The 24,110-nt window shown below is 40.9% G+C and overlaps 1 protein-coding gene across 4 annotated transcripts in view; it reads left to right on the top strand.

The window, feature by feature from the left end:
- The window catches only part of LOC113510099 (serine/threonine-protein kinase 10), a 79,848-nt gene that overhangs the window by 36,645 nt on the left and 19,093 nt on the right, over positions 1–24,110 (top strand). For all 4 annotated transcript variants that reach the window (XM_052901293.1, XM_052901291.1, XM_052901292.1 and 1 more), the window contains 18 exons: positions 1,458–1,539; positions 2,580–2,746; positions 3,506–3,760; positions 4,749–5,261; positions 6,759–6,953; positions 8,525–8,666; positions 9,655–9,767; positions 10,569–10,738; positions 12,506–12,622; positions 13,048–13,140; positions 14,115–14,217; positions 15,189–15,346; positions 16,350–16,557; positions 17,025–17,228; positions 17,629–17,783; positions 18,248–18,419; positions 19,026–19,121; positions 20,308–20,451. In XM_052901293.1, the coding sequence (XP_052757253.1) occupies positions 1,458–1,539; positions 2,580–2,746; positions 3,506–3,760; positions 4,749–5,261; positions 6,759–6,953; positions 8,525–8,666; positions 9,655–9,767; positions 10,569–10,738; positions 12,506–12,622; positions 13,048–13,140; positions 14,115–14,217; positions 15,189–15,346; positions 16,350–16,557; positions 17,025–17,228; positions 17,629–17,783; positions 18,248–18,419; positions 19,026–19,121; positions 20,308–20,451 (3,087 nt within the window). The remainder of the gene's footprint in view (positions 1–1,457; positions 1,540–2,579; positions 2,747–3,505; positions 3,761–4,748; positions 5,262–6,758; positions 6,954–8,524; positions 8,667–9,654; positions 9,768–10,568; positions 10,739–12,505; positions 12,623–13,047; positions 13,141–14,114; positions 14,218–15,188; positions 15,347–16,349; positions 16,558–17,024; positions 17,229–17,628; positions 17,784–18,247; positions 18,420–19,025; positions 19,122–20,307; positions 20,452–24,110) is intronic.

Below are 24,110 nucleotides of genomic sequence, written 5' to 3'. Positions count from 1 at the left end.
ACTCAAGCAATCGACTTTTGTACAAAGTCTCCCTCGGATCAGTTGACTTCATTAGAAATTATCCACGATGGTTTCAAGGTGAGATCGTGTGAAAGTCGACCTGACGGTGTATATTGCTAGCAATGGGGCCACTGTTCCCCACAAATCCTGTCCCCCACTTAATAAATAAATAATAATGATAAAATTTTATTACCTCGTCTGCCATTACATCTTCGCTCGCTGAAACTTGTTTTACACTTGACTAAAGCCCGTGTGGTTGAGTACGTTGTTGAGTGAGTGCCCGTGAGTTGTGTCCGCTTGCGTCATCTATCTTTCTCTCTGTACTTATCCATTCTTTATACCAGGTTGTCTGTAAGAGATTGCTTTTATCGATAAGGCCTCCTTTTGTATATGCACATTCTGTATAAATACTCCTTGTATACATCTCTACTGTGCGCAATAAAGAGTTTATTATTATTATTAAACCTTCTTCTATATATGTAGAAGAGAAAGAAAGAATAAATAAATAAATAAATATAATAGATGTGCTAATTGCCATTTTTACAAATACAATACAATAATTACAAGATTAATGGGAATATATATTTATTTATTTATTCTCTATTTTGCACAATAAAACTTTATACTTGTGGCGAGCTTGCTGTCATATCGTCATAGTCGTAGAATACCGACGGATCTGACAAAGATTACGTATATAGATCCGTCAGTATTCTACGACTATGACGATGTGGCATTCTATTATTTCAACAGAAAGCGTATGAAGGACAGACGTGGTGAAAAATATGCGACATAATTATAGTACCATACTGAAATAATTATATATACACATAATACATAGTAAATAAGCATATATATATATATATATATATATATATATATATGTTGTATTGTATTTAATGTTGTTATACCTATATGTTATAATGCAATATGCTGTTGGTGTTCCTTAAATAAATAAATAAATAAATATATATATATTAATACTATGATAAGCATTATTATGAGATATAGTAACTATTGAGTATTTAGTAACCAGAGCTGGTCTTGTTAACTCGACAAGTAATATAAAAAAAACTTTTTAAATTATATATTATATTAATAAATATATTATGAAGTAGCTAATTTAATTGTAATTTTGTTTAAGGAAATAAATTATTATTCTAAACTCGGCTTTTACTGGACTCGTGTTCTTTTTTTATATTACCAAGGTGGCAAACATATGTGTTACATAAACGGGATATCGTTAGGGTAACACATAGGATCTATGAAATGATGGTATAAGGTAGAGGGAAGCACAAAAGATCCCAATGGGTCGACGTGCAACAGCTTAGCTGACGCCCATATGCGAAAAAAAAAATAAGATAAGATAAGGTGGCAAACAAGCATACGGCCCACTTGATGGTGAGCGGTTCGTTCGTTCAGCGCATTAAATTAATGTTTTCCATTTGTGTGTGTTGCAGGAACATCGCAGCTCTCAAATGCATATGGAGATGGAAGATGACTCGACGTCTGTGAGGTCGGGCGACACGCCGGACGTCAAGAGTGAGTCGTCTTTTATTAGATTTTAATTTTTTCGTCACTCTAAGTATTAATCTAGTACCTTGTTTGTTGTAATTTTTTTTAATGGATGATAATGGATTGGTAACCCCGCCTGTGCTATCGGTATACGCTGGCGGGGCACCAGTGAGGGATGACAGGTGACGATGAAAAGGCAGGTCAGTGATTATATATATACTTTATTGCACTAAAACATACAGTAACAACAATAAGTTAATAACATAATGTTAGCGAAGGTGAACTTATCTCTAAAAGAGATCTCTTCCAGTCAACCTAACGCAGTGGCATAGGAAGTAGTTAATGTAAATGTTAATGGGCTAACTAACGTGACATATACACTTAGAATTAAGCATGATGGTTCCCAGTGGAGGTCGACCTGACCCGAGGTATATTGCTAGCAAATAGGACTGGTAGTCCGCATTATATTGGCAGGAACGAGGCCCATAGTTACCACACCTAACAGGCGGATTGGCAACTTTAGTTAGGTTTTTGGTGGTATTTAAAAAGGTTTTTTTTTATGGGTGATAATGGTATGGTAACTCCGCCTGCGCTAACGGGATACGCTGGCGAAGCACCAGTGAAGGGTGACAGATGAGAATGAAAATAGGCCAGTTAGCCAATCATGATGAATTCATCAGGAATTAACCATGATAGTTTCCAGGGGGAACCGCGAGGAGGTCGACCTGGTTGGGTATATTGCTAGCAATGGGATTTTTAGTCTCCATTACTAGCAATCCCTTTCCTCCCTATTTAAGAGGGTTGCTCCTGCCTATCCTTCGCTCTGCCTTTGTCGCCTCTTACGACATTTACTGGAAAGGAGAGGGTGGTCCATTCTATGCCGGGAGTAGACGGCAAAAGAATGAAAAGTACCTGAGTTGTATTGAAAAGTGGCAATATATGAATGGTGTTATGGACGTCACTGTATTAAATGATACTTCTGTCTATAGGCAACTAATTAATTTTTACCATAAGGTTTGTAATGAGAGGGCACAGTAAATTTTTTCATAACAATCTCTGTGTGGCAGTGTCGGAGGCGGAGCCGCCGTCGACAGTGCAGCCCCGCGCGCCGCCCTCGCCGGCCGCCGCCGCGCCCGCCGCCCCCGCCGCCCCCGCGACCCCCGCGACCCCCGCACCGGCTGCGGCCAAGCGGCCGCGCGACGACGAACACCCGCCCGCTGACAGGAAAGCGCCTGTGAGTTATGCTTCTTTTTTTGTTGCAAGGAAATAGAAGGTTAACCCCGCCTGCTCTATCGGTATACTAGTGAGGGATGATAAGTGAGGATGAAAGCAAGGAATCTACGTGTTCCACCGTCTGTACAATGGATTGTGCTCAGAGGAATTGTTCAATATGATGCTCACAGCATCTTTCTACCATCGTACGGCTCGCCATCGACGGGGAGTTCGTCCTCATGTCCTACAGCCTCAATGGTCGCGTACTGCGCGGTTTCACAGATATTTCCTCCCACGAACACTCAGGTTGTGGAATGAGCTCCCTGCCGAGGTTTTCCCAAGAGACTGCAGCATGGGGTTCCTCAAAAGGGGGGTAAAGAGGTTTCTTCAGGGTTGGCAACGCGCGCGTAATACCTCTGGTATTGCAGGCGTTCATAGGCTACAGTAACCACTTACCATCAGGTGGGCCGTATGCTTGTTTACCACCTCAGTGGTATAAAAAAAATATCTACTATGAAATATTTTTCGAAATTTTTTGGCCGAACAATAAAAAATTTTACGTTAAAATTATATAACACACACTGTTTAATTTAAAAATGTTTATATGTCGTTTCTTTATACTATTACAGTAGGATTTGTGAAATGTTAATCTGCATTTACTAGGCCGATTTCGGCATGAAGGAAAACTTAGTCGTCTCTTACGGCACCCGCGGAAAAGGAAGGACTGACCAATTTTATGCCGGGACCACATAAATAGTAATTCACTTATTTACTTCCCCAGGCCCCGAAAAAAGAAAAGGGTCCCGCGCCGCCGCCGCCGCCCGCCGCCTCGCCGCCCGCCTCCCCCGCGCACCGCGCACCCGCCCCCGCGCCACCGACACCCGCCGCCACCACCACCAGCACCACCACCACCAGCACCACCAGCCACACCACCAGCAGCGGGCCCGCGCCCGGCCGCAAGCAGCCCGCGCCGCCGCCGCCCTCGGCACCAGCCACGCCCACCGCCGCAGCGGCCGGCAAGCAGATCGTTGATCAGGTCGACACATGTTTGTTTACCTATTTACACTTTACTGCGCTAATTGACTAATTAATAAGTACAGTAAATTTCAATGATAAGTGATACAAAAGGCGGCCGTATCGCTAAGCAATCTCTTCTAGACAACCTTTGGGTACAGAACATTGAGAAATAAAGACAAAGGGTAGGCCATGCAGTATCTTTTTTATGCAACTTAGAATGGCAAACAAGCTGACGGCCCACTTGATGGAACGTGGTAACCGTCGCCTATAGACATGAGCAGTACCATAGACATAACAGAGTATACTGTTTCGCCCATGATACCCCCATGCGTTGCCATTCCTGAGGACTCAGGTGTTATTCCTCTGTACCCTGTAAATTCACGCCATATCCCACCCTTCAAACCGAAACACAGCCATGCAAACAACTGCTTCACGGTAGAAACACGAATGGGACAGAAGTGGCCAAGCAAACAACTTTTGTACAAAGTCTCCCTCTGGTAAAATTATATAAATAGTGCAGCCACTTACTCTTTGTCTGTTTTTTTTTTTATATATTTTTATATACACCTCGTCTTAACAATTACAAATACAACAAAAAAGAATGGAAAATGTTTAAATTTAGGACACAAAGTTATGTCCGTAAGTAGATTTTGCTTCATAACAAACAGTTTTTTGCTCTGCATAAAAAAAACAACAGTTACAATAGTCACAAAGTAAATTGTAGAAAGAATCGTGGAATCGGTTCAAAATTAAGACCAGTTTCACTTGTCCGTACCAATGTTTCCACACTGGAGGGGTATGAGTGGGATCTTATTCCATCTATCTCCACTAGTAGAGATGAGTGGAAATAATTAGCAACGTAATCACGTGACACAGTCACAATAAATTGAATTTAGAACATTCGTATATTAAAAAAAAAGTTGGCGAAACAAGAAGCTTGTCTGGGCTATCGAAAATGAACGAAATATAAGACGTTTCCATATATAATGTTTGTGATATTCACACAGGTATGCCGCGAGGCAGAAAAGGCGGTAGAAGAGAAGAAAACAGAAAAGTCACCAGATAAACAGAGCGAAATAGTGCATAAACCAAAGCCAACGCCGGAGCCTAAAGAGGAGCCGAGACCAGAAGTGAACAGGACAGAGAAGACATTCAACTCCCGTTCTAGTTCTGTGGAAGAAGTATCGAGAGTGAACACAGAGGCGAACAGAAGGTCGAATATGGACAAATCTAGTTCGAGTTCTATAGAAGAAGTATCCAGAGTGAACGCAGAGGTGAATAGGTTACAGAGAAAGTCAGATACAGAGAAATCTACGTCAAGTTCTATAGAGGAAGATAGAACGGAAGGTGTCAGAGTGAACGCAGCAGTGAACAGAATAGAAAGGTATTCCAGATCGAGTTCTGCAGACGAAAAGGAGAGAACAGAAGTGGAGAGAAGGGAGAAGAACGAGAAGAGATATAAAGATGAGAAGGAGAACAGGAGATCGCAGCAGAATGCAGTGGAGATCAGGCCTGTTACGGTGAGTCAATTGCTAATTTGCTTTTAATTGCAACTTCTGTGTGACTGACTTAAAAAATAACCTATGGTTTTCTCCTTCCCATATAATATGTGTATATAGGCCACTCACACGTATTTATACTTACATAATTATTATATAATATAATATATAATAAATACAAACATACATATATACATAATAAACACCAGGCCGCTCGATCTCTCACCGCTTTATAAATTTTAATATTGCACTTAATAACTTTCATTTTTGCCTTTTAACTGTATCATTCTTCTTTCACTCCTTCTTTCTATTGTATTTTTGACTGTATTGTGTGTATATCTCCCTGTGCATTAAACCACTGTGCTAGCTACTTGGACTGCTTATTTTCACCGCTTGACAAACATCATCGATACGCGGCTTATCAACGCAGCCATACCATAAACACGCATCCCTCATATCAACATCCATATGTATACTAAATTTCATATTAATTGACTAAGCTGTTAAGGTGCTAAGAGATAACAGACAAACTCACATTTTGCATTTACAATATTAGTTTTTTCAATTTGAATTCAATTTATTTGCAACAATACTACATTATGTTGAATATTTTTTTTTTAATAATTTTTTTTGTATTTTTTTTATACAACTTAGAATGGCAAACAAGCTGACGGCCCACCTGATGGAAAGTGGTAACCGTCGCCTATAGACATGAGCAGTACCATGAACGTAACAGAGTATACTGTTTCGCCCATGATACCTCCCATGCGTTGCCATTCCTGAGGACTCAGGTGTTATTCCTCTGTACCCAGTAAATATAAATAACAAGAAGATATCATAAAAAAAACTTTACGATAAAACAGAAACAGTATGAAGTAACGAAATAACCAATAATAAATGTCCAAAAATTACACAATTAACAAATGTCATTAGTAATTTACCATAGGGAGACTTTGTACAAAAGTCGATTACTTGGGTACCTCTGTCCCGTTCGTGTTTCAACCGTAAAGCAGTTGTGCTTGCATGACTGTGTTTCAATTTGAAGGGTGGGATATGGCGTGAATTTATTGGGTATGGAGGAATAACACCTGAGTCCTCAGGAATGTCAACGCATGGGGGGTATCATGGGTGAAACAGTATACTCTGTTATGTCCATGGTACTGCTCATGTGTATAGGCGACGGTTACCACTTTCTATCAGGTGGGCCGTCAGCTTGTTTGCCGTTCTAAGTTGTATAAAAAAAAAATAGGCATAGTACATATTAAAATTGCGTGTTCACACTATGTTTGAAGGATTCGAGATCTAATATTTTTAAATTCATCCAAGTAATATTGTATTGTATTGTATTGTAAAATCTCTATTGTACATAATTTACATTGGACTCATTGCAAGATTTAATATACAATGGCGAACTTATCCCATAGAGGGATCTCCTACAACCTTTGACAAGCTTTCTCGATAATACCTAGTTATTATTAAATGTAAAATAAAACAAGTAAATTGTGATTGTCATTCCAGCCCCCCCAGCAGCCCAAAGAGGGTGAAGCGCGACCGCAAGTGGTGACGGTCGCGTCGCCGGTAGTGGTGCCGGTGGTGGCGGTGGCCGTCAACGACAACGTGGTGGTGGTGGAGCCCAACTCGCTGGCCGCCACGCCCGCCGGTCTCGTCACCGTCACCACCACCCACCCGCCGGTGCTCAATAACGCCGCTCCGGTACGTACTCGTCGCCCGCAGACGGTATACGCGAATGGATGTGTCGATAGATATGTTTTCGACACCGCATGCACAGTGTCTTCACTACTAGATGTCATATGTGAATAGGTTATGTCGATAGATACGTTTTTGATATTGCCTGCGAATAATATAATATAAAGGACTAGCGACCCGGCCCGGCTTCGCACGGGTGCAATGCTAATACTAAATATACCTACCTACTACAGATTGTCCTTATAAACAACGTTTACAGCTTTTTTGCCATTAGACAATACAAACATGATAAAGTGCTATAGGGCGAAGAGCGGCCTTCGACACAGTACGTATCGCTGCACCGCTATGGCCCTGCATTTTAAATCTGTAATATCTTCGGAAGTATTCATTTAAATTACATGCTGTAAAGGGTCATAATGATCTATATTAAACGGACAATGTACTTAAGGTTAAAATTGGATAAAAAATAATGCTGTATCACTTAAAATCACTTCGTAAATAAGCCATTTTTCCCGTAAAATGTAAAGGAAAAAAAATGATTATTGTGGGTTATCCTTAAGCGATAGACATATACCATCGCGGACTTTTTTGTAGACCTTGTTAAGGTGTACAATACTGTAGTACATTATTTTGATTTATCTCGTTGGGTTCAGCCAGCGTTTGCAATGTAAGCGCAAAAAATGTGTCTATTTACGACATCATATTAGAAACCTGTAAATTTATCCGTGTTCTTCTACTATTTTATGCATGTATTATACATATAATCCTTTCTCTTGAATCACTCTATCTATTAAAGAAAACCGCTTCAAAATCCGTTGAGTAGTTTTAAAGATTTAAGCATACACAGGGACGGACAGACAGCGACAGCGACTTTGTTTTATACTATGTAATGATATATAAATATGAACAGTGTATTTAAATCATCATCTTCCTACCCTTATCCCAATTATTATTTGGGGTCGGCGTAATATGTTTTTCTCTTCCATTCTTCTCTATTCCCAGTCATTTCCGCATTCACTCCCTTTCTGGCCATATCGTCCCTCGCACAATCCATCCATGTCTTTTTAGCTCTTCCTCTGCCCTTATAGCCATCTACATTCATTCTTAATACTTTTTTTAAAATATGCTCCTCGTTCCTGCGCATCACGTGCCCATACCGGGATAAACAGCCATCACTTTCGCACTTTGTTTCTCGGCTCCGAGTCTGAGAGCGGAGTCTCGCGGCGTGGCGCCACAAGTGGCGCGCGTCTCTTAAAACATATATAAAAAAAAAACTAGAATAAACGGTAACTTCTTAACTTTTCTATCCACTGGCGCCACTTTCATACTTCCTCTGATATAATCATTCTTGATTTTGTCCATTCTTGTCACTCCGCACATCCATCTTAACATCCGCATCTCAGCTGCATGCAGTCGCTTGTCGTCCGTCACCTTTACTGGCCAACACTCCGATCCGTACAAAATAGCAGGCCGAATTATGCTCTTTTAAATAGTGTATTTAAATATGAAAATAAATAGTCTGTTAAATTACTTCAAAATAATAAATTTAGATACAGTGTTTGTTGGTCGCTCAACAGTTGCCGCCCAACGCGGTGACGATCTCGACGACGCCTCCGATCGCGGACGAGGTGGTGATAGTGGGCGCCGGCTCGTCCTCCGACGACGACTGCTTCGCGCCCTCCTCGCTCGACTCGCTCGACTGCACCAACTGCTACACGGGTATGAAGCTGTTTTTGAAAGAAACAAAGCTTTATTCTACAGTAATATGCGATTGCACCCACACAGGGGTTAAAAAATAGTACATTACTGCAGCGGCCAGCAACTGAGGCATTGATGGACGAACGTGCAAATGTGGGCCGAGGCGTAGCCGAGGCACACATACGTGAGTCCATGAATGCCTAGTTGTGGCCAAGGCTTGTATAGTACTTTTCTCAAACAATGCGCGGAAATCAAAAACACAATTTTACTTTTTTTAGTTCAATGACGAATAACGAACAATAATAATTTTTCACGCACCATAATGTTCCTTTGTTTGTTTTTCAATAAACAGCTTTCTAATTGCAAGCCAGTTCGAAATTTAATTAAAACCTTGTACTAGTTATCTCCATGGTAGCCATGTTTCGAAGTAAAATGTCATTCCATTTTTAAATTACAGGACAGATATGAGTTTACATAGTAATTTATTTGGCTGATACACTAATACGACAGATATGGATTTTCATACAACTTTTGCCGGCCGCTGCCCGCATGTATCTGGACAGTGCGGCAATTTTGATTTATCTCGAAGAAGATTGTCAAAATAATGCTCATATTTCCAAGCATGTTTGAGAAAAATATATTAAGAATTACAATAACGAAACTACACACAATAGTAACTGCTGTATGGTTATTGTTTGCCGTATATCTGTCTATTTACTGTATGGATAATCTGGTGGTATTGTTTTATTGTTACCCTATTCCCTTAGGCCGCGACAGAATATCAGTGCTTTACTCTTTTGAGGGCGAAGCAATAAACCGAGTTGTGACCATTTTGTATTGTTATGGCACACGCACGAAAGAAATATTGTACTCGGCTTTATGTATGTTTTTTTTAATCATTTATATTATCTCACTTTTTATATATATCTATGTATGTTGTAATTTGTGTGCTGTAAGTAATGCAAATAAACTATCTATCTATCTATCTATATATAAATATGGTTTGCAGCGGAGAAGAGCCGCGGCCGTCGGCTGGACAGCAGCGAGGTGCTGATCCTGAGCCCCGGCGCCGGCGCGGACTCGGGAGTCTTCGACGACAGCGGGAACAACGCGCTCAACCTGGTAACGTGCATTCTTACATACGTGGGGGGGGGGGGGAGGGGATGATAGTAATAGGGTCTAATTTCCCCATTACTATTGCTAGTACCTTATCAGATCGACCTGCACGCGGTTTCGCCTGGAAACTATCGTGGTTAATTCTAGTGGTATTCGTCACCATGGGCTAACTGACCTGCTTTCATCCTCGCCTATCACCCCTCATTGGTGTCCCGCTAGCATGTACCGATAGCTCAGGCGGGTTGCTTTTTTTATTATCACACATTAAAAAAAAAAATACATACAAATTAAATAAAAATATATGTTTTTATGTTTGTTACCTTTTTTATGCACTTTAAAATTGCAAACAAGCTGACGGCCCACCTGATGGAAAGTGGTAACCGTCGCCTATAGACATGAGCAGTACCGTGGACATAACAGAGTATACTGTTTCGTCCATGATACCCCCCATGCGTTGCCATTCCTGAGGACTCAGGTGTTATTCCTCTGTACCCTGTAAATTCACGCCATGAGGTTTGCTAGTCTACTAATAAAACTTGAAGACCGATGTCTTTTTCCTGGTGTATATTATTTTATTAAGCTTTTTCCAACACGCGGTTCTTTGTGGAAACTGGCGGTTGAATTCTTTATGAATTCAACATGGCGAGCCAACTGACCTGTCTTCACCCTCACCCATCACCTCTCACTGGTGCGCCGTCAGTTAAATCGATAGCGCAGGCAGGATTATCATTTGAATATCAACCGTTAAAAAAAATACAAAATCTCTCTAGTAAAAGCAAGTATTATAATATGATACACGTGTTGCAGGATACATCACACGTGTCAGTGGTGACCGTGGGCAACGAGGAGGTGCGAGTGCGGGACTCGGCCGCCACACACGTGGCACTGCACCCGCACACGCACGCGCACGCACACGGACAAGCGCACGCGCACTCACACCCGCACACGCCGCGGCTTAGTCCCGACAGCTTTGAGAGGTAACTTTTATTGTATGTTATTGAGAATAAGGCTCAAAATCCTGTATTTCACAATGTGGACTCTATATGGGGTGAAATAGAAAGCTTTTTAGAATGTACTAATACAGAAGTTAGACTTATTTTATATAGTTAAAAGCTTTGTAACTTCACTTTATGTTTGAATGTAATAACAATCGGTTTAACTTAAGTGAAATTGAATCGAGAAAGCTCGACTAGTTCCGGAATCAATTCGTGACCCTTAATTATGAGCGGCTGTGACGTGAGCGCCTACAATAGGCCGAAACAGTCAGACCGCAGTCAAGCTCGCGCTATCATACTCTTCATCTTTCAGTTTGACCCACGATATAATTATGGAACTATAATTGGCGGTGTGGTCCCGGCATAGAATAGGCCACCCTTTCCTTACATGTGGGTGTCGTAAGAGGCGACTAAGGGACGGCGAGGGATGGACACTAGCATCCCTTGTAAAACATCTCTAAAACCTTACTGCGGTTGTCAGTCCGCGTGCCAAGCGTGGTAACTACTGGCAAAACCTTCTAAGGGGTTGGCTTATGTCCAGCAGTGGACAGTTAAAGGCTGATATGATCTGATGATGATATGATGACGATGATCATTATATTAATAATATTGTAACATTTCCTTGTAATTGTTTGTATCTATAATAAGTTTACTATTGTAATCTTATGGAGGGAACAATAGAGAGTACCTATCTACTTGTATTACTTAAACATTGCTGTCAACATCTGAACTGTAGCAACATGGATTTTAATTATTTTATATATCAATTAACCTAACTTTGTGGACACTCATTATTATATATGGTTTCTTTCATACATACACGTATATTACTTGCATACACCCATTCTATTATGATGAGGCTGACATATCCTTAAAGGATAAAAGCCTCTAAATAAAAAAAAAATAAAAATAAAAAAAAAACCACTCTATCTTGCCTACCTTGCGCTTTGGAATTATAACTTTTGTTTGTATAAAATTCGTTATTGGCTGTATTTATATATACTTTACCAGAGGGAGACTTTGTACAAAAGTCGATTGCTTGGGCACCTCTGTCCCATTCGTGTTTCAACCGTGAAGCAGTTGTGTTTGCATGGCTGTGTTTCGGTTTGAGGGGTGGGATATGGCAGTGAATTTACAGGGTACAGAGGAATAACACCTAAGTCCTCAGGAATGGCAACGCATGGGGGGTATCATGGGCGAAACAGTATACTCTGTTATGTCCATGGTACTGCTCATGTCTGTAGGCGACGGTTACCACTTTCCATCAGGTGGACCGTCAGCTTGTTTGCCATTCTAAGTTGTATAAAAAAAAGACGTCTGAAGAATTATTACCTCTCACAATGCTGATGTACGTACTTATTTTATTTGTGTATTATATATAATATATATCTATCTATTTATATGTATTTATTTATATATATGTTTATTTGTTTATTTATACCTATCGATCTTTTCAATTGTAAAGACATTTTATTTATTTATTTTTAACTATAACATTTAAGTCGATTGGTACACATGCATGACTGTAACTACTAATGAACTGTCAGTTTTCTCATATTGGGTTTGCTGGAAGAAATCTCTATTGGAGATAAGCTCGCCTTTGTGCACTATTATGTTTGTTTTTACATTTCAATCACCTTTTGTGTACAATAAAAGAATAAAGAAAGAAAGAGACTTGGCATGTAAGTTGTGTTTTTAAAAGCTGTGGATTTTTGTATAAAATAAATAAATCTATCTATCTGTTACCAGCCGCCGGTCGCAGTCGGACAGCGGTTCGGTGGCGTCGTCGTCGTCGCGCGCGGCCGCCGACGCGGACTCGCTGGCGGCCGAGCACGACGACCACCGACATCACAACGGTGGCGGCAGGTCAGCATCGTAGACTGTACTCCACCTTAAACACCACGCCGACCATACCACCAGTGTGTAGGGGGGAAAGGGATTGTTAGTAATGGAGCCTGAGAATCCCATTGCTAGCAATATACCCAACCAGGCCGACCTTCTCGCGGTTCCCCCTGGAAACTATCATGGTTAATTCCTGATGAATTCATCATGATGGGCTAACTGGCCTGTTTTCATTCTCATCTATCACCCTTCACTGGTGCTCCGCCAGCGTATCCCGTTAGCGCAGGCGGGGTTACCATACCATTTTCACTCGTCAATAAAAAAAAAAGTCCCCACTACTATTAACCCCTTCCCTCTATCTACATCCATTTTGGGGCATGTGTAGCTTCTTTCTAAATGATGGATTATCATTACTGTTTATTATACAAGTCATCTGTTTTTGATTACAGAATAAACGCAGATCTTCAAGGTTTGGAGAACGGAGACCAGGTCGTTTTGAGGAGGAAGAACCAAGACGGACAGTCTGTTAACAGGATACAGAGGTGAGAACAATCAAATGGGTTAAAATTCCGTTTCATTCATTCTATTCAATTCATTCATTCATTACATTCGTTTATTTCATTCTTTTATTTATTCATTTCATTAATTAATTTATAAGTTCAAATCATATTTGTTTGTTTGCTACACGGTTAAATAATATATTACTTATTCGAGTAAGTACAAAACATGCTGCACCCTGTAGAGGTTTGCAAATATTAAATTGTATTTATTTATTTATTTATAGGATTACCAACATAAGATACAGCTACAATAAAGCTAAGTTTTAATACAATACACTGGCAGCTCAGATCTTACCGTTCTTACATTTATAGGCAACCACAGCATGCCTTGTGTTTGACAAACATTAAAATATAATTAAATTATTAAATGAGTAAAGATATTAACAATATGAATAATAATATAATATAAATAATGGAAATTGTATTCAAATTATTATAAAATATAAATAAATATAATGTAATGGTGAGGTATATCAACACTTTAATTTAGTCATGAATACAGAGTGACTATCGCAGTGAATATCAAGTTCAGGCTTGGTTTTTAAAATATCGTTATACAGACGCGTTATGCGGAAAGAAAGAACATTGCATTAAATTATTATAGATAGATAGATACTCTTTATTGTTTCCTCCATAAGATTACAATAGTAAACTTATTATAGATACAAACAATTACAAGGAAATGATCATAGTGAGACAACAATGGGTAACTTTATCGCTAAGAACGATCTCTTGCAGGCAAACTTTGGATGGGGAGAAGTAATTATATTACAATTATAAAGTACAAATGTTTCTCTAATTACAGGATACTTAATGTTCTTTTGTTCATTTTATGCATTACTTTACTACGTTCATTTATTTATGCCTTTTTTTCATTCATAGTGTACAAAAAATTTTAATTGTGAATCTCTGTTTTTGAAAATGGAACACTTAATGACCTCTTCAATTCTTCACAGGTCTAAAGAAGACATCCACATGGCGAACCTCAAGAAGAAGACGCGGAAACGCACGAGAAAGTTCGAGATCGACGGCGTCATCGTCACCACTACCACCTCCAAGGTACGATGATCATCGGCAATTAATTGCCTTTTTTTATACAACTTAAAATGGCAAACAAGCTGACGGCCCACCTGATGGAGAGTGGTAACCGTCGCCTATAGACATGAGCAGTACCGTGGACATAACAGAGTATACTGTTTCGCCCATGATACCCCCCATGCGTTGCCATTCCTGAGGACTCAGATGTTATTCCTCTGTACCCTGTAAATTCCTTATTCCATGCCTTATTCATAAGGGCGTCGAATCTTTCATAAAACCATTTTAACTATTGAAATGTTTTGTTATTTTTCTTTGCGCTTGTGGGAAGGGTCCACCTGGCACCTTTCTAAACCCCCCCCCCTTCCTTTCCTTTTTAACAAGCCTTTGAATATTATGTAGGCGTATTAAAAAAATGAGAATATTCATAATGAAGAATCTCGCCATTTGAATAAAAGATAAATCCTGTTCGCTAGCAGGTGGATCGGGACTGTTGTTTGTGGTAATCTAATGTAATGTAAATAGGACTCTATTTTCCGCGCTTAGCGTCTCATTTGGGCAAAAGAGATAAAAGAATGAAAATAAAAAAGCAACAAAACAAAAAAACAAAATATATAACCTAACAATCTCCTTTCTTTCCCTTCCATCATGCGTGTGCCACAGTAACACAAAATTGCCACATCTCAGTTTATTGCTTTGCCCTTAAAAGAGCAAAACACTGATATTCTGTTGTAGCTAAGAGTCAGTCGCGAAATTCCTTATTAAAAATAACAATAAAAAGAAATATAAATAAAATGCATTGTATGTGTCCATTACATTCGCCTGCATTTGATAGTATATTCTAAATAAATAAATAACAGATACCATTTATGAGGGATACTGCTGTCCATCCCTCGATCGTTAAGTCCTTTCAGTGGCGTCTTACGACACCCGTGGGAAAGGAAGGGGTGGCCAATTCTGTTCCAGGACCATTATTAATTATGGTCTGTGTATAGGTGATATGGGGCGACGAGGAGAGCGGCCGCACGTGGGACGACCACGCGCTCCGCAAGCAGGAGCTGCGCGAGATCAAGATGCTGCAGAAGCAGGAGCAGAAGCAGTTCCAGGACCTCAACGCCAAGGAGCAGCAGCTCCGAGAGCAGCAGGACAAGAGGTGAACGTCTCGTGGCTTTATCTATACCAGGGTTTTCCAAAGTGTGGGTCGCGACCCCTTGGGGTGTCCCCGAGGCTCTACAAGAGTATCTTTATAGTAAAGCAAAAGTTATGAAAGTTCATAAATTACAATCAATTTTATTTTTATACCAAGAAGATGATAAATATGTATACAGCCCGACTGATGATAAACGGTCACTGTAGCCTATGGACACCTGCAACACTAGCGGTGTCACGTGCACCTTGCCGACCCCAAAGGAACCTTAATATACACTTTTTGAAGAACCCCATACTGTAGTCTCTAGGGAAAACCTCAGCAGGGAGCTCATTCCATAGCTTGAGCGTTTGCGAGAAAAAATTCCTTTGAAGCCGCACTGTACGTGACCGTTTAAGTTCAAGCGTGTGAGAATAATATATATAATATTCATAATTTTAACCTTTTTTGTCAATTACACTATTGCGGTCTTATTTTTTTTAATGGATGTAAATGGCATTATAAACCCGCCTTTTTTTTATACAACTTAAAATGGCAAACAAGCTGACGGCCCACCTGATGGAAAGTGGTAACCGTCGCCTATAGACATGAGCAGTACCAGGGACATAACAGTGTATACTGTTTCGCCCATGATACCCTCCTATGCGTTGCCATTCCTGAGGACTCGGATGTTATTCTTCTGTACCCAGTAAATTCACGCCATATCGCACCCTTCAAACCGAAACACAGCCATGCAAATACAACTGCGTCACGGTTGAAACACGAATGGAGACAGAGACAACTGCGCTATCGGTATACACTGACGAGATACCTGTGAGAGGTGATAGGTGAGGATGAAAAGGCAGGTCAGTTGGCCCATCATGACGATGAAGTCACGATAGTTTCCAGGGGAAACCGCGTGGAGTTCGACCTGATAGGGTATATTGATAGCAATGAGTACTAACCTCCCTATTACTAACAATCCCTCCCCACCACCGAGGTTGTATTACTCACGGTAAGGGTGTTGCAGGTTCGAGGCCGAGCTAGCGTCGTTGAACCGGGCGCACGAGGCGGAATTAGATGCGCTGGCACGTAGTGGGCGAGCGGCCGCCGAGCGAGCCGAGCAATCGCTAGAGGTGGAATTACGTCAAGCAGCCAAACGGCTGCGGGCGGATCACGAGCGGGACCTACGCCACTTCCGGGACACGCTGAAGCAGGAGCTGCGGCTGCTCAAGCAGGTATGTCGCAGATATAGCTCGGGGAAAGAATAAACTTCTTTACATTGTTATTTTTTTTTTATATAGCTTAGAATGGCAAAAAGCTGACGGTCCACTTGATGGAAAGTGGTAACCGTCGCCGACACAACAGAGTATACTGTTTCGCCCATGATACCCCCCATGCGTTGCCATTCCTGAGGACTCAGATGTTATTCCTCTGTACCCAGTAAATTTCCGCCATATCCCACCCTTCAAACCGAAACAGCCATACAAACACAACTGTTTCATGGTTGAAACACAAATGAAACAGAGGTACCCAAGCAATCGACTCCATGGTACTGCTCATGTCTATAGGCGACGGTTACCACTTTCCATCAGGTGGGCCGTCAGCTTGTTTGCCATTCTAAGTTGCATAAAAAAAAGTTTGTTTGTGGCGTTTAGCATCGGTTGTGTCGTATGATGAGAATGTGGCGCGGTCCGTGTGGCAGGAGGTGGAGCTGGTGGCGAAGGAGCGGCGCAAGGAGGCGTACCGGCAGCGGCGCTCGCGGCTCGACGCCGAGCACGGCGAGCGCGAGCGCGCGTTCGTGGCCGCGCTCGCCGACGCGCACGACGCGCTGCTGCGGCGCACGCACCACGCGCACCGCCACCGCCAGGCGCTCGCCGACCGCCAGTACCTGCAGCAGCGCCACCAGGTGCGCCTGCTACACCCTCGCACCTCGCACCTCACACCTCACACTCTACACTCTACACTCTACACTCTACACTCTACAGCCTACATGCTCGCCGACAGCGCGGTTACAGGGATGTTTCCTCCCACGAACATTCAGGTTGTGGAATGACCTCCTTGCCGATGTTCTCCCAGGAGACTACAGCATGGGGTTCTTCAAGAGGGGGTTACCCCCCTTTTGACCATCATAGAAAACTATAATGGTTAATTCTAATGCAATTCGTCACGGTGGGCTAACTGATTTGCTTTCATCTTCACCTGTCATCACTCACTGGTGCTCCGTCAGCGTATACCGATAGCCCAGGCGAGGTTACCATACTTATTGTAATATTCCGAATAGTATTTATTTATTCTTTGTCCAACAGATAATGCGCACCCGCGAGGCGGCGCTGTGGGAGCTGGAGGAGAAGCAGATCCACGAGCGACACCAGCTCGCCAAGCGGCAGCTCAAGGACGAGTTCCTGTTACGCCGCCACCAGATGCTAGTGCGGCACGACAAGGAGCTGGAGCAGATCAGGAGGTGAGGCTTCGTTTGTGCAAACCAGAATGATCAACGAGCTAACGGAAAGTGGTCTTAGTCACCTGTAGACATGAGCAGCACCGCCGTTATAGGGGTTGGAAGGTGCTAAATATTTTTTATGCAACTTAGAATGGCAAACAAGCTGACGGCCCACCTGATGAAAGTGGTAACCGTCGCCTATAGACATGAGAAGTACCGTGGACATAACAGAGTATACTGTTTCACCCATGATACCCCCCATGCGTTGCCATTCCTGAGGACTCAGGTGTTATTTCTCTGCACTCTGTAAATTCACTGCCATATCCCACCCTTCAAACTGAAACACAGCCATACAAACACAACTGCTTCACGGTAGAAACACAAATGGGACAGAGGTGTCCAAGGAAACGACCTTTGTACAAAGTTTTCCTCCGGTAAAAATGTTTTTAAACACAAATTTTTTAGAAAATTTAAAATTTGTTCAGAAAAAACACCCGCAAAGAGGAGGAGCTGGCCAAGTGTCAAGCGCTAGAGAAGCGCTCGCTGCCGAAACGCATCCGCGCCGAGCAGAAGGCGCGCGAGATGATGTTCCGCGAGTCGCTGCGCATCGGCGCCGGCCCGGGCCAGCACGACGACGACCGCGACAAGCTCAAGCGGGTACGCCATGCACGATACCGTTACAGTAGGCTAGGCGGGCTCACTTGATCGGACTAATGGTTTTTTAATGAATGATAATGGAATGGTAACCCCGCCTGTGCTATCGGTATACGCTGGCGGGGCACCAGTGAGGGATGATAGGTTTTTATTGGTAGAAAATGGAATAGTAACCCCACCCCGCCTGTGCTAACGGGTTTACGCTGGCGGGGCACCAGTGAATAGATCGATGAGAATAAAAACAAGCCAGTTAGCCCATCATGATGAATTCATCGGGAATTAATCGAATGAGTATACAATAGTACAAACACAACGATGCAATTAATCATGATAGTTTCCAGGGGGAACCGCGAGGAGGTCGACCTGGTTGGGTATATTGCTAGCAATGGAATTCTCAATCTCCATTACTAACAATCCCTTTCCTCCCAGGATGATAGGTTAGAATGATGAACTACTATTAGTCACGATCGCTTCCAGGAGAAACTGTGTGAACCTGTAAGAGAATGTTAACAATGGGCCTGTTTGCCCCTGTTACTAACCACCCCCCCCCCCTCACATTAGTAAGTTTCCTGCTATCGTATACCACTAATTATTATTATTATTGTACAGTTTCAAGAGAACGAGAAGAAGAGATACAGAGCGGAGCAGCAGAGACTGGCCACCAAGCACGCGAAGGCTCGGGAGGAGCTCAAGGCTGCTGGAGAGGTATGGCATTTTTATTCACACTGCCTCTCTATCTGTCGGATAATTAAGAACAGAGAGATAAATTAGTAATTGGAAGGGGGGAAATGTTAGGAAACTTAACACGTCACTACGACCTTATGAACATTATAATAGAAATCAAGAATGTAGAAGGGGTAGGGGGAGACCAAGGCACATACAGTTACATTGTTTTTCATACCACTGAGGTGGCAAACAAGCATACGGCCCACCTCGTGTTAAGCGGTTACCGTAGCCTATAAACGCCTGCAATATCAGGTGTATTACGCTCGCGTTGTCGACCCTGAAGAATCCTCTTTACCCCCCGTTTGAAGAACCCCATGATGTAATCTCTTGGGAAAATATCGGCAGGGAGCTCATTCCATAACCTGAGTGTTCGTGGGAGAAAACATCCCTGAAACTGCCGTATGTACGCGACCATCTAGGCTGTAGGGTATGAGGGTGAACTCCCTGTCGATGGTGGAAAGTGGCTGTGGGTATCATATTAAACAATTCCTCTGATCACATTCCGTTGTACAAGCGGTAGAACACGCAGAGTGAAGCAATATCTCTCCTAAGTTTACATCAGGTAAATCAAGGAAAAAGTTAGTCGTGTCGTATCAAGTGGTGAAGAGACTCGCTAAGCATCGTAGTGAGTGGCAAGAGCTCCACCGACAAGGGCACAGGTCTTAAATAGCAAAAAAAAAATCATATCGGATAGTTTTTTTTTTATAGGTGATAATGAAATAGTAACCCCACCCGCGCTATCGGTATACACCGGTGGAGTACCAGTGACGGATGATAGGTGAGGATGCATCAGGTCAGTTAGCCCATCGCGACGAATTCAACGAGAATTGTTCACGATGGTTTCCAGGGGGAATCACGTGGAGGTTGACCTGATAGGGCATATTGCTAGCAATGGGGCTGTCAAACTCCATTGCTAACAATCCGTTCCCCCCCGTATCGGATAGTTAGTTCATTCATGATATTTATTTATTTATTTAACTCTTTATTGCACCATAAATAAAAATATACAATGACAAGTGATTAATTCAAGTGTAATACAGTAACATAAATACAGATTGAAATATACACATAAAGGTACAAAAGGCGGTCTTATCGCTAGGGCGATCTCTTACAGACAACCTTTGGTTAAAGGAGAACAGATATTGTACCTTTCCCCTCTCTCCAGGCGCTGGTCCGCGAGCTGGAACAGTACCAGAACGAGAAACGCAAAGCGCTCATGAACCACGAGACGAACAAGATCAAGGCGGTCGAGGAGAAGTACTCGCTCGAGCTCAAGGAGTGGAGGGCCACGCTCGGCCACAGGAAGGCGGTGAGTACCACGTTAGCGGAACGTTATGAATTTACAAGTAACTTTAGTTGGACAAAGTTGTTTTTTTTTTTTATTGGATGATAATGAAATGGAACGATTTTTTTAAATAGATCGGTATAACTTGAATTGTATTGTGGGGATGGGAATTTAAAAAGATATATCAGTCCAAAAAATCACATATAAAATGCTATAAAATAACCAATCAGTTGAATTGAATGAAACTTTTTTTTTTTTTATTATGTGTATTGATTTTCAAAAATTCTCTCTACTCGTGCGAAGTCGGGTCGGAACAATAGTTTTATAGCATTAATAAGGATTTCTGATTTGATTTTTTTTTTCTAATAGTAATGATTAGTTAGTATGGAGATTTTATACAATAGTCGATTGCTTGGGTACCTCTGTCCCATTCGTGTTTGAACTGTAAAGCAGTTGTGTTTGCATGGCTGTGTTTCGGTTTGAAGGGTGGGATATGGCGCGGTTACCACTTTCCATCAGGTGGACCGTCAGCTTGTTTGCCATTCTAAGTTGTATAAAAAAAAAGAATTGGACCAAAATTTCCTTATTTCTTCTAAAGCGTAATAAAGCCGGTCACGTTAGTACTGTCTCCCAGTGTGAAGAGTGGGATCTTACGATGATACCACTGTATACTGTGACTGGAAATGATCACGTCACGAGGGGCGGCAGCCCTGTATGTAGTGACTCTAGTGTTGCAAGTGGTCGTGAACTGTAGGTTTCGCTTGCCATCAGGCGGGCCGTATGCTCGATTACCACTCTGTTTCGATACAAAAGCACATAGTAAATTAATAGTAATAGGCTAACTGAACTGCCTTAATCCCCATCTATTATCTCCCACTGGTACCCAGTGTATACCGATAGCGCAGGCGGGGTTACCATTCCATTATCATCCATAAAAAAAAAATATTAATTGTTTTTTATTGTTTACAAATTGTTCCCATATTCATTTTGGTCCATTTTTTGCATTTTCTTTCAAGTAAAACTAATGGTTAGATTTTAAGAAAAGAGAGATTCATTATTGGATACATTAAGTCCTAATAAGGTACAACCATTATGACATAAAGGCCTCCGCAAACGAGCGACAATAGTCTACTTTGTTTATGCCTCTCAAATTAGAAGGTAGAATTGAATTGGCCCCTTACACAGGTTATTATTTTAACCTATTTAGGAGCCCAATTCTAAAACAATAACTACTGTCCCCTTATAAAACTATAATATAAATATTAGCTAAGAAACTACAGTTTTTTTTTTTACGGAAGTTTAAGGCGGACCTAACGGGATGTTTTGGCTGTCACAGACTAAGTCTCTCGTTTGTGGAGGCACTTTAGGTAATTTACAGGCAATACAGTATGCCAGTACTGAAGAAACTTGGAACTTGTCGTTCTAATATTGATGTTTATAAATATTTTAGCATGTGTGTTGTTTTACTCGAGCATCCATAGAGCATGGTTATAATAAACATAGTGCTGGGGACAGGGTTACTTTAATTCACACTTTTAAATTTACAAATTTCAAATATATACATATTTATTTATTTATTAAACTCTTCATTGCACCAAAAATATAAAATTGTACTATATACAATAATAATTAGAAAATTCAAGTTTAATACAATAGCATAAAGTATACATTGAAATATATACATAAAGGTACAAAATGCGATCTTAATGTTAGAACAATCCCTTACAGATAACCTTTTTTGTTACGAAAATAGAAATCTGGTAAAGCCGTGTCGGAGTTTTGTATACAATAAACCTCTTAAATAAACGAATCTGTCAATAGATACGTGTTCGCTACCGCACACATAAAATGAGACAGTAAGGGCCGGCGGATTGTTTTTTTTTTTTATACGTGCTGTAACGAAGTGTTTCTAATGATACATACCATTTTACTATAATGTCATTGAAATAAAGTATATTTGTCCTTAACTTCTTTGGTTGTATGGGAATGTCCGAGAGCCGACAAAAAATATTAAAATCGGGTCTGTCTGTATGAACGGCCACTAAGGGACAGTAAAAGGAGTGAGTAGTGTCCGGAACCGTTGTGAGGTTTACTGTAAAGATATATACATAGACTTAGATTGCAAAATTTCGTCATGCTTTTATTTCAAACTAGCTATTTGCCCGCTACTTCTGACGCGTGGATTTCAGAAGTAGAAAAGCCAATGTAATTTGACCACTTCTAGATGGCGCGTCGAGATGAAACAAACGCCGGATTTAAGGTTACACCTTAACCCGTGTAGCGATCGGCTCTAGGCTAGCTCACTATACGCACTGCATCACTCCAAATTTCGATTAGAGGTTATGGATAAATGGGTTTATTACCTACATAAATTAATGACCTATATAAATTTAATGCAAACGCCTCTGCAAATTCGAGTAATGCAACAGACACTGTTGTGTTGCATTACCGCCCGCCCACATTTTTGTTCGGTACAGCGTATGATGCATAAACGCTCGAGTGGTTAAGGAACATAGCATAGTTAAAACGACGTCGTATTTGGTGCAATAGTTTTTGTGTGATAACCGGAACAAACATACAGACGCGACAAACGATTCTAAAGTCCCCTAAAAATTATTGTTTTGGCATCTATTATTGTTATCAAGGCATATAAATTTGTATTTAATAATATATTTATTTAAATTATTAATAATTTAAATTTCAAATTGTGTGAATTAAACGAACCCCATCCCCAGTACTATAACTGTGGGTTATGCATGTAACGGCTTGGTGACACTAATTAGGTGATGGGATGATGTGGCGTCAGTGGGTACATCATCAGGTGATGAGCTATTCTCTTACAGATAGGTTTTGAGACGCGAAACATCTCTTAGGCTTTTAAAAAATTATTGGCAGTTTTTCTCGGGTGAGTAGTAAGAGAGAAATATATGTATATATTCACTAACAAATTAGTTGTTTATAAATTAAAAAAAAAAACTTCCGTTTCCATTCTGAAGGGGTTTTTTTTTCTATTAAAAAAAAAAGTATAAAATTAGTTCACAATTGTCGACTTTATTGTGTTAGAACTCGTTAAAATTGTGATCTAATACATATTTTTATCGTTTTAATATTGGCCGTTTTGTTGCGAAATTAAAAAAAAAAAGTTATGTTCAAAGTTTGATAGGTACAAAAAAATATTTAAAATAGACTTTATCTTCTTTAAAACGAGAGTTGAAATCTGCGTAACGAAGTTATTAATATAAAATTTTTGAATTTCGAATATTGTGAAAAATGTTTACCACATCCCATCATCCTTCCTTCCTTATTCTCCCATCATTTGGGTTCGACGTAATGATTCTTTTTTTTTATTTTCTCCATTAATCTCTGTTTGCAGTCATCCCAATATTCACTTCCTTTCTGGCCACAAATCATCTTTCACCCCAGTCCATCCATATTTTTGGGTCTTCCTCTATATTATAACCTTCATCATTCAGTAATAATTGGAAATATTTTAAACGTTTAATCCAACATTTGGGAATCTTCAATTAATAGTAGATTAAAAATTCCAATAAAATGCAACTCAATTTGTTGGTATTCGAACCCACATCTCTCTCTCTCTCTCTCTCTCTCTCTCTCTCTCTCTCACCTCTCCAGAGTGTGGTCCTATTACGCCACGGAAGGAATACTTCCAGTTGGTAAATTTT

The sequence above is a fragment of the Galleria mellonella genome, unplaced genomic scaffold, assembly GCF_026898425.1.
Source record: "Galleria mellonella isolate WM207_F2 unplaced genomic scaffold, CSIRO_AGI_GalMel_v1 utg778, whole genome shotgun sequence".
NCBI classification, from domain to species: domain Eukaryota; kingdom Metazoa; phylum Arthropoda; class Insecta; order Lepidoptera; family Pyralidae; genus Galleria; species Galleria mellonella.
The sequence above is the reverse complement of the archived record's forward strand: the minus strand, read 5'-3'. Positions and strand labels throughout refer to the sequence as shown.